This window comes from Accipiter gentilis, chromosome 1 (genome assembly GCF_929443795.1).
Source record: "Accipiter gentilis chromosome 1, bAccGen1.1, whole genome shotgun sequence".
Taxonomy (NCBI): Eukaryota; Metazoa; Chordata; class Aves; order Accipitriformes; family Accipitridae; genus Astur; species Astur gentilis.
In genome coordinates this window covers 49,104,473-49,116,307 of record NC_064880.1, presented here as the reverse complement: position 1 = coordinate 49,116,307, position 11,835 = coordinate 49,104,473, and the positions used below count along the sequence as shown (strand labels likewise).

At 39.9% G+C, this 11,835-nt stretch overlaps 1 protein-coding gene across 1 annotated transcript in view; it reads left to right on the top strand.

Moving 5' to 3' along the window:
* The first annotated feature begins 1,126 nt into the window (after nt 1–1,126).
* Nucleotides 1,127–11,835, top strand: part of LOC126038618 (von Willebrand factor D and EGF domain-containing protein-like) — a 188,179-nt gene continuing 177,470 nt past the window's right edge. Inside the window, exon 1 of the mRNA XM_049800584.1 lies at nt 1,127–1,315. Coding sequence (XP_049656541.1) covers nt 1,219–1,315 — 97 coding nt within the window. The 5' untranslated portion in view covers nt 1,127–1,218. The remainder of the gene's footprint in view (nt 1,316–11,835) is intronic.

The window sequence follows — 11,835 nt, the reverse complement described above, 5'->3', positions numbered from 1 at the left end:
TGCTTTTAGATTAAATGCTCCTCACAGTGATTTGTGTGGAATGTTTACAGACTTGTGTATTACTCTGTTATCAGATAATTTACAATATCCTCACTTAAACAAGCAGACAGAAAATAACCAAACTTGACAAGTCAAAGAAAAGAAGTGCTGGCAGTTATGGAAAACACTGAACAGTGAGTGGGGATAGAATATTTTCTAAATAAAATGCCATGAATATCAGAGTACAGCATGCAATTTAATAGCAAATTCTTCATATTGCACAGTAAGGTGGCAATATCCACCGTCACACAATAAACATAGTTCACACCGACTAGAAGTAGCACAAAGGACCCATGTGGTAGCAACAGGGCACTTTCCAATGAGACTAAACTTTAGAAAAATGTGATTGAGCAACATGAGTGAGTGAATTCTTTCACTGCCGTTTGCTTCTGTTTTCTATTTCAGTTATTACTGCTGGTGAGCCGACCTTCTGAAACATACATCTCATTTTTCAGGATGGGTTGGCAGAGCAAATGCCGCCCCACTTTATTTCAGTAGCAAAGGACTATTCTCTAAAATACCAATGACACAGCGACCCAAGATACAAACCTTCAGGACTTGCTGTTCGTGCTGCACAGACCAGTTCTGTAACAATTTTGCATAAATGTAGCCTCCAGAAACCTGAAGCGAAACCCAAACTATTCGCAAGCTCATAGTTCAGCATTTTTTAAACTCCTCTCATAGAAACGATGACAGATACGACTGCAATAATCTGAAGTTAGCGTTGCCTGCTTTAAAATCCTCACGAGCAGGCACGTTTGGTTTACAACCCTAATTTCTCCAGGATCACCTCCTACCGCCGACACTGACGGTACACGCTGTTCTCGCCCTCCGTGTGTGCGCGGGTGTGTGACCGCGGGTGTAAATCAGAGCAGCTGCAGGCAGAGCAGCTGCAGGGACACATGCTCTCTGCTGATCTGTTTGTGTGTGTAGGGGGTGAGCGTGGTGGTTCGTGTACAGCTGGAGGGCTTCCCTCTTGGAAATTCTGGGATTAATGACACATTAAGCCCTCTCCAAGAGACTGGACTGAAGAGAGCGAAAGCAAAAAAAAAAAAAAAAAAAAAAAAAAAAATATTGAAACGGGCAGGCAGGCTGATGGCTTTTCCTGCAAAGTTTAGTACTTCAAAAGTTAACTTCTAAGCAACTGCAGATGCGTGGATAAAACCTATCCTGGACAATATGCAGCAGCCCTTTCCTTTCCATCAGCATCTCCAAGTTGTTGCCTACCTGTGTTGGATTCCCTTGTTGGCCATTAGCACTGAGTCAGCTCCATTAGGTAAGGATTTTGTACTTTTTAATTATTTGATAGCCATTTGGGGGTTAGAGTTCATGTGTATTTTAAACTGAAGTGATCTTGCTTACATTTACTTCTGAATGTGGGTTAGAGTGATAGAGGGCTATTATTAGAGTCTCCAAAATAGAATGGAGGTAAGGTTAAAACGAACAACTTCTAAGGTGATGAAGAAGGTCACAGTGATAACCAAGCATGCTTACAGCACACAATCTTTATTGTCCATTAGAGGACTCTCACTTTCCTTTTTTTCTTTTTTTTTTTTTTTTTTAATAAAGAAATTACAAACGTGTGAAGATTCTTACTTCCTACTAGAAAAAACCCAAGTGATTTAATGAATATTCGTAACATTTTCCCATAAATGGAATATATGAAATGAACCATAAAAGAAGAAAAAGCTTTAAAATAAGAATCTATTCCTGTAAGGAAAGAAGTATACACACCATATATCAGAGCAACATTACAGATTAGTTAATTACACATATAATAATGCACAGCTACACAGTCTCTGGCAATAAAAAGTTCATGAGTAATTTTTCTACTGCCATACGCATTAAATGTAAGGCTTGTTTCACTCTAGCACAGAGTTCGAAGAGGACATAGATTTTTACATATGTAGCTTGTTTATACAGCTTTATTAATCTACTGCAGGAATACACTGAAAATCATGTTAGGCATTATTCAACTAGTAAAAACAGAGTTAATAAAAAAAACCTGAGAAAAGCAGTAGGAGCAGAGCGTAGCGCTGTGAGTGATCATGGATACAGCTTTGGCAAATTCTGTGGAGGCACTCCCCCCTTAATGGAAATATGTTGCAATATTTTACAAACTTTAGTTCCAGTAGAGTTTCAACTAGTGTTAAAAGTGATTGTCAGCCAGCACTCATTAGCTCTATGAAGATAAACCAATTTAAAGCGCTCTTCATTTGAATATCAAAGGGTCACCCGGAAAGGTTTGCAGGACTAAACACAAGGCTAATGGCCTTACCGCCTTTATCTTCAAACAATGCCTTTAATTTCTGAAACCTTTTGAAGGGTTGCCAGTTTTATGGAGTGTAGCAGCTACTTATCTGATAGAACAAGCTTTTCATCAAGGGGAAATGACCTTTTAACTCCTAGTAACTAAGTAACTGTATTTTCCATTGTATTTTTGTTACTGAAGGTAATTCGTATAGACATACTTATTAAACTGGGAAGCCAAAACAAGAATTAAGAAATAGCTTGCTGTCTCTTAGGTGATGTGGAAGGATTCATAAGGCTTGTCGGTTGTTTTTTTCCATAGTGTGAACTTGAAGTAAACGAAACTGCTCAAAAAAGTTTACATTCTGACAGATGATCGTGTTGTGACATTATAAGGGTATTAACAGAGCCATATGCTGTTTACTTTTGTACTCTAACAAATTTGCTAATCCCATAAGAATTTAACTGCGAATAAGGAATGTCTGACCAAGCAGCTTTTTGCACATGCCTTGTTAAGAAGGAGAAGATGAAAAACTCCTTTAAAGACCAAGGAAGAACTTTATCATCTTCCACAATCTTATTTTAGGGGACAAAGCTCCCAGTGGCTGAGGATATGCTCATTATTTGGGGTTTTTACATCATTTCCTGTGACTGAGAAACATGAAAGGGTTACCAATAACATCCCTAGCTGCTCTCTGGTAGAAGATTAAGTAAAGCATCAGGGACAAAAGCAACTCAGTGAATCATAGATGTGGGAGGGCTGACACAACACAGAGCTTGTCAGACTTTTCTCAGGTGAAATTCTGTAAATAAGTCAATCAAAAGAAAAAGACAATAGATTTTTTTTACAGAAGTGTTTTAGACAAAAGTATTTATCTTAAAATAGATAGTTTCCTGTAACATCACGATCGAGATGGAATTACTCCCCATCCCCTCTGGAGACTTTTCATAACATTAAATTGAAAAAGTTGTTAATTTGGATATGAGCTTCCTGCAAAGGCACCAGCCTCCCTCGAAGCTCGCGAAATCCACTGGAGCTTCACTACAAGGTGCTGCATATATAGTAAAATCAGATACAGTTAATTGTTTGCAAGTTCACTCCTGTGGATTCTCCTCAACTCTGAAACACATAAGAAAAAATTGGAGCACATCCTGAGGTGAAGAAAGAGGAGAAGAGAGAGGATGGGGTCAGGGGAAAGCTGGGTGACAACAGCCAGCGGGAAAAGACGGTGCATTCTCAGACGATCCGAACGGTCAAATTTGATTCAAGAAAGTAAATGAGAATAGTCTAATACGGCAGAAATTATTCAGTATGTCTTGCAATTTTATAAACCCTGGTCTTGCTTTCACTAGAAGAATGAAATGAAAATCAGAGTATGGAATACGCTTTGTGTGCTACCCCTGATCTCACTGTGAGCTTCTGCTGTAGAATCTGGGTGCCATGGACTTGCCATGCTTCAAGCAAAAAAATCTAGTGGAGCCGAGAAAACATTTCCCCACGAGTATTTCAAAGGGAATAATTCACGCTATTCGGGACCTTTCCCACCTGCTTCATGCACCCACTGCAGGTGACAATCCCTCCCAACCCTTGGTCGGACCTCAGACATGCCCCCCAGGTGCCCAGCAGCCCTCCAGAGCCCCAGGGCTCCCGTCACCCTCTGGGTGCCCGAGCACAGGAGGGGGGCAAACACCCCCAGGGAAGCCCCAGGGTATCTGGCCTGAAAACAGCTTGCAGGGATCAAGGTCTCGGGCCATGAGTGGGTTTGGTCAGGGACATTCCCGTGACGTTAGAAATTAGACTGGGATTATTCTGGCTCCACGTCTTCGCTCTGTGGAAAGCACAACAGACATTTATAGCACTGTGCAAACAAAAAATACCCTGCTGAATGCTTTCCGACAGAAGTAAAACCAAGAATCCCTGGCCACGGCAAATAAGCGGTAACAACTCCCAAAGGGAGAGGAACAACCTTTGCAGAATGTTTCTCTCCTGATATTGTTTTTAATTATCAAAAGCTGTTTACAGGTTAATATTTTATTTCCCTGTTATTTAAGTTTTTGCCAACATCAGGTAACCCCATTGGCCTCATTGCCTGGAATTAAGCCAGTTCGTATTGTTTGAACTAAGAGTGAAATCTGATTTTATCTCATTATCTGCCGTCAAAGCGAAGCTAGTAGCACGGGCTGTACAATGATTTCTGTTTGCTGATAACTTTTTTTGTTCAGCTCCTTTTCATCTGAAAGACAATAGGGTTATGCTTACTACAGGAATAGTTCTTTCATAAGGAAGGCAAAATCGGGCAGCTGGGGTTGAGGAAACCTCTTTCGCCTTACAAGGAATGTCTTTGTGACCCTCCTGAGCAGTGTCAGTATGTCACTATTGGGTTTTAGGACTTTGGAATTTGGTAGGGAAATAATTTTTTTAGCTCATGCATTGGCCTTTTAATCTTCTGATGAATATTTAATGATTGTTTTCAAAGTTATACAGGCTTGCAAAATACCTTTGGTGTGAGAGGGCTGCCTTTCTACTGCATCTCTCAAGGATTTGCCTATTTCCCATTCACCTGCCAAATGTGTACGCTGTTTAAACTCCTTTAACAGCTATTTATTATCCCGTGCTGTACTAAAACTGATGATCATTTTATTAGACACTGTTCATAACGGTATAGGACATTCGTGGACAAAATGTTTGCTTTAATGGTCCAGTTCCTCTAAGTTATTTTGTCTCCGAATGCCAAATCCAAAGAAGTATTGTATACATCTAACTTCCTTTGCAATCAATAGGTGCTGCAAGCAGTCAAGACAAATCAGTGTTAGTTCCTAAATTGACAAGACAAATTGCTGTGGAGAGGAAGCATCATCATTCTGTTTTACAGATGGGACGGAGATGTGAAGTGGCTCAAGGTCATGCGGAAAATACTTTGGTGGAGCTGAGATCTGTACCGAGGCCTCACGAGTCACAACCCAGTCCCATTAAATGCAGCACAACTCGTAACTGAAATGAAAGCCGATATAGTAAATAGGAGTGTAATGAAAATGCTGAACCTTTCTCCATCCTCCTTGTAAACTCTGAAGTCAAATGGCTACACGCACAAACTCAAGGGGACACAAAGTATTGTTGGTGGGTTTTAGACTACTTTAGAATTTTAGATGACCAACACTTGAAATTTTCCCCAAATCCCCTTTGATTTCAATCAGGAAAGGATCCATTCACTTCCAAAATGCTGTATCTACTCTATCATACAAAATAGTTGAAGAAAAGAAGGAAATGTCATTCCTGCAGTAAATTCATTAGAGACAATTTCATTTCTGTTTGTTCCTACTTCTTCCTAGACCACTTCTGTAGCCTAATAAAACATTTTTGGATTTGAAAATGGCTCTTTCATTCCAATATATTCCCTCCAGTTTTTTTAATGACTTAGGCTTGCTGCTTCAGAAGGCTGAGAATATTGTGAGAAGTACTGTTTTGTTTATTTTCCCCCGGGTTTGTACTGTACCTCTTTGAATAGTTTGTTGGGAAAATTTCTCAAGGCAGCTAGATTACTCATTTGTCTGATTTTGTGTACAAATTTGTTTCTTTGGGCCTTTGTAGGTTTGTTCTGACTTTTTGGCTACTTTCTTCCCGGGTGAAGTATCTTTCTTGTCACCTCAGAGATGGAGGCTTAGTGTTGGACATTGCTGATGCCCAATCCACTACAAAAATGGATATTGTCTTTAACACTTGGTTGGCAGCATATATTGCTTGCTTAATGATTTTTAATTTTAATGAACTTAGGTTCGAAGTAGTGTATTTTAGCTTCAGTTATGACCTTTACTAATTTCCTTCTGGCAGCTACACTACGTGTTTTGCCCTAAGTAGAGATTATTTATGGTGAAATCTGAAAAAAAATTGATTAGTTTGAAGAATATTTTTCATCTGACCTTGAAGCATCAGTAAAACCATGTGTTAGTGCATGCCATTGTTTGTACAGCTTTTTTGGAAAGAGTTTTGTGTGTTAAGCTCTTAGGAGATTTACTTAATGAATGTATGTACTCATTTGCTTCTTTCTGACACATATTATTTTGATTATTCTGATGTCTATTACTTTGACTGCTGTGTTCACATTGCATGGCATCCATGGGGACCCGCAAGGGAATATTCTACATATTGAAAGGAAAACCTGATTGCCTAATATAGTTGAGGGATTATAGTAGTCTGCTCTGCTCCTTTTGCTGGTTTTATATTAATTCTTCAATTGAGAGCGAGTTTATCTTATTCCCCTATTTTGTTCAGAAAGCAGCTTCCATGAGCTGGATAGCAATTTATCTGCATACCACAATAATGTAATGCATCTCCTGTGGTAGCTGGAACATTTTAAAACTCAACTGTCCCTTGGCAACTTTGTGTGTTGACAGTTTCAGAAAATGGTCCCTCATGCAGTATCTTGCTGATGCCTCATCAGCTCAGTAGCTCTTGCACTTTCCATGAACCGGTAACTGGTGGACAGCCCAACTTCTTCTCCTCCTTTTGCTGATACAAAAAGGCATAACATATTCCATCCCGGACTCGCAGTCTTACTTTTCGTTTTTTAAATGGCCAATCAACTTATGTTTAATTTGTCTGAGAAGGCAAAAGTCTACGGAAAAAATCTAGAAGATGATACAGAGACAAGAGTGGTCTCAGAAGTTCCTGAATTAATAGCTCTATAATGAGTTTAATGGTAAATGTGGAGAATGACTTGGGATCTGAACTAGATCATTCCTTTACAGAAAAGAGCCTGTCTTATGTCAGCTCCTCTTCGCTTCTCATCTCTGTTAAAAATTGTATTTTGCTGATGTTTGACTGTCATGCAAACTTTTCATTGAATTTTATCTTATTGATTTTTCTATAGACCTTTATGAAGAGCAAAGGGAGGTAAAACTCAGTCACTAGTTTAATAGCTAAGCTAACATTTTGTTATTCATAACTTAAAAATTAAAAATTTCTTTAGAATTAGCTTTCTTAGACCTCACTGCATTAGTCAGATATGATATTTGTTGATCTGGTCCAGCTACCAGAACAGGCAGATTCGCAAACATCTTTCAGAGATTATTTTTAATAGTCGCCTTTGTCCCTTTCCTCCTATTATTTACTTCATAATCAACTATGGGTTTGCTATAAAATTAGTTGACTGTGGCTCAGCCTCCCTCAATAACAGCATGGATACTTTGATTCACTCAGGCTACCTTATCATCAGTTCTGTTCTTTTCTTAACAGGCTAGAGAAAAAAAAATATATAAAAATTCAGAGCCATTTGCTCTGTTCTTTTATTAGATGTTAAGATTAGAGCTAGCAACAAAGACATAAACAGGGTGAAATCCAATTAATTCCTTGTTTCTCTTTTGCAAGAAATACAAGGAAAATGAAGAGGAGGCTAGTTCCTACCCCAATGTACTTGCAACTCATTCTTCAAGTGTTAAAATATGTGGACATTTCATTTGCTGAATGTGTATAAAGCAGAATAAAAATAAAGGCAAAAGAAAGTTATCCTGCTCCCTTAGCTAGTCCATAACCACCCCAGAAGTTGTTTTTTTCTCCAACAGAATCTCGTAAGTGCCAGTGGCACTCAGTCACTCACACCCCATAACATTCCTGAAGTATTTGGGCTTCTTTTCTCCTGTAATATCCTTTAAAAGTCTCACTCATGATTGTTGAATATAGGAATCTTCCAGTTTCAGATAATTTTCAGTCCTTTGCCTGGACGAGTTATTTCAACTGATCCTGTAAAAGAAATCCCTAATAAAGCGCTGTGAACACTTACACTGGGAAAACTGGAGCAGCTTGTAGCATTCCCAGTCTGCAGCAAAGATGCTTTTTGTTCATCCTCCACTCCCTGCGTGGGGGTACCTGTGCAGGGACGTGACCTGCCCTACGTGGTGGGTCAGCATCTGCTGAAACGGCAGCAGGCAGGACTCGCGCGTACCTGCCCCGCGCGTACCTCCCGGCACAGCACTGGTGCCATCCTGCCCGCTGCAACGCACCCCATAGGAGTGACGGTCTGATATATCCTTAAGATACCAGTGTCAAAGACTACGGCCGTGTGGAAGAACTCGGGCCGAGGGCTGGAGTCCAGCTTAATCCCTTTCCCTAGCTTGTGCTTGTGTGAGAGCATTAGGCTTAAAGATACTGATGTACTTCAAAATAGCTGGATTCAAGTTGCAGGCTGTGATCCCGGCACAAGCTATACATCTCCCAGAGGAGTTTTACAACTATTTTCTCCTTGTGACATGATTGCTGCCTTGCAATACAAATAGCTTTGACATAAATCATAAATCTACTACCCACCCCCATTCTTCCACTTCTTCCTTTTTCATATTTTCCCAATAACTGATATCTTAGTCATGAAGATCACCCACAGTTATTCCTGCTGCTTCATAATGTCTGTTATCCGCTAACATTTCTGGTTCTGTTTGCTATTACCTATACTCTTTGCATGGGTGTGTCGACACTTTCTCTCTCATTAATACGCTCCTGACAATATTATTCATCTGCTGTTTCAAAACAACTTCATCTTCTGTCTCAGGTCTGAGCTTGCAGATCGCCTCCCGAGAATACCAAGCATCCTCATTAAGTGCTGGCGGGATGCGAGGGGACCTGGCAAGCCGTGCCTGGTCAGCCCTGCACAGCTCCCAGAGACCCCAGGACAGAAGTACTCACAAGGTCAAGAACTGCGCTGGAAGGAGTTTCTTTACCGCTCAGAAAGGCTGGTGGCAGAGACACTAAATCGTACTTGAATATACAGTGATTAGCCGGAAAACAAGCTGTCTCCCAAAGTCTGTTTTTTTGCGGTGATATTGGATTTTATTTTTTTAAGACCTTTGAAGCAGACAACTTTATTCTGGCTTCTTTTAATCAGGTTTTCTGAGAAATCCTTCCCTGGTAATGAAGCACAGGCTTTCTGAAAGACCCTTTGGTGAGGTTCTCAGATTTAAAACCTTGCAGCTGGTCAGCACATGGGGATAAGGTATGCCTTTGACAACCTTAGCATATATTAATACTTACGTTACTTTCAATGGGGCTAGACTGAATATAAAACTAAAACATTGCAATCCAGTAAAAGGTAGCACGGATGACCACATGTGTACACAAGCATAGGAAACATCATTTTGGCCACCGCTGTTATCACTGCTTCATGTAATTATCACTAAAATTAGTGCTGCAGAAATGTCGTGAGAAGAATTATGATGGTCACAAAAAATACACCGTACAAATCCACCCATTAAGTGGGATTTTTGCCTCTGAGTTCCATTAGGGGCTCACCGCTGTTATAGCCCAACTCTGCCCCGTGATTATCTGCCTAACAGCTTATAGACTATATGACTTCCCAAAGATAACCTACTTTGGGTTGAGTAACTGCTGTTGATCTACACAGGAAGGGTTTTTTTTCTGTCTGATTGCTTTAACAATTGAAAACAATTAAAAATTTACTTTCCCACTGAGACAGAACTGGGAAAAACCCAAAGTGCTAACTGATAGCCTGATATTTTGTTAAATCACTTCTGACGGGAAAGATGTTGTGTTTTAGGATAGAGGAGCTGGATCAATCTCTTCTGTCACAGACAAGTGCCCTCAGAACTGGTCTATTGATTATGCCGGAGAGAATATCTTTAGATCTCTTATTTGAACTGTTTCACTTTCTATTAGTAATTAAATACATCTTGGAATAAGGGCTTTAGTGTCAGTCTCCCATGTGTTCATCTGCTGTAAAGTTGTAAATACTGCGATCGACAGCAGGTTGATTCATTCAATGGTGTAATATATATTTGCTATTTATAAAAGATAAAAATAAAGTAATTCCAGTACAGAGTTAGGCAGGTAGATAGACTGATCATTCAATTGATCAATTCATGTTCTTTTGATCAAAACCATACACCCAAGTGCATCAGCCTCCAAATGCCTCCCTTCCTAAGACAAAACCTGACAAGACCTAAAAAGGTACAGGTCTTCTCAAAACTTGCAGATTTCCATGAAAAGTTTCATTAACAGCATATAAAATAATCAACACTTGAAATTCCTGACCAGCTCTAACCCAATCACACTGATCAACACACTGATATTCAACCGGTTTATTAATCAAAAAGATGCAAAAAGAAAGCCATGGAGTATCCTGTATCCCCTATTGTTTTATGCTTAAGAGAAGGCATAAGGGAAATGGATATTTTGTGTAAAGAAAACAAGTTAAAGTGAACTTAATTTTTGCTTCACAAAAATCATAACTTCACTGAAGGCAAAGGAGTCCTTAATTTGGGAAGCTCTGATGAGGGCCCTGGAGCTGGGGGCAGCAGGTACCTGCTGGCACGCAGCAGACAGCTAAACAGAGAGATATTTGAGTAAATTCTCTATGCAGGGCTGGGGGCTGTTGCGCTATTTGTTACGTGAGCTGAAATGTGACGTCTTAAGAGCCCTCATAACTTAATTAATATTTCAGCCTGTAAGATATGCCTGGGAACATCCGTTCTCTAATATCAGAGGGTTTGAGCAAGGGGCTGCCGAGGCGTTGCCCCCCCATCCAGTGCAGGCAGCTGGGATGAGAAAGGCTGCTCTGGGTCTTGCTCCACATCCATACCTAATAACTTCTCCAAGGCCACGAGATTATCCCTGCTCCTTAAAACCACCTTCATTTCCTAAAGTGTTGTCTAGCACTAAAGTGTGCTGTTAAGCTGTTGCCATGTTTTTCCATTCTGGTAGAAATTATTGTTCTATATAGTTTGATTTTAAGAGTGCATTCTGGCATCCATTTGGGGAAAAGGCACTATATAAAAGCAAAATCAATACGAGGGACAGTTATATTTCCTGAGCTTTTTCATTAGCTATAAAATATATACATTCAAGAAGGGAGGGGGAAACAGTGTCAGTTTTACCTAGACGGAAGGAGGACAAGACAAAGCACGGAGGAATATGCATGAATGTGCTCTGGCAGGAGTATGAACTGCGCAGCTCTGCTGGGCACAGGCAGATCTTTGCTCTCCCTACATCCGAACACTCCTGCAGGACACTGGCCTCTCCTGTGACGGGCATCAAGCCACTGGAAAAATACAGAAATGTATTTTGGTATTTTGGTAAATGAGGTGTTTGACTTGTTCTCAGTTTTCATTAAAGCCAAACTGACCGTTGGCTGAATATTCACAGGGAAACTTTGCCTTCGCTCAGCACTAAGAATGAAAAGAAAAACAATAAAATAGTGCTGAGGCAAATTCTTCCTCAAATCCCCACTGAACTCCATCTATGCTATCTTTTTCTTTTCTCCCAAAGTATACCAAAATATTCTTCTTTCTACCTGAGCAGGCTGTTCTTTCAAGCATCCTTGGATAAACCTCTCATCAACTCATGCAGTATATTTTCTAAGATTTGCAAATATAGAGCTGAAACAAATTCTGAAAAACTGTAATCTATATTTCTACAATTAGAATCCTAGAGATACTGCAGGGAATTTTTGCCAAAACCAAATCATTACTACTTTGCTTAAGCCCAGCTGAAAAATAAAAATTCATTCTGCTATATTAGCCAACATTCTAATACAGGTCACTAAA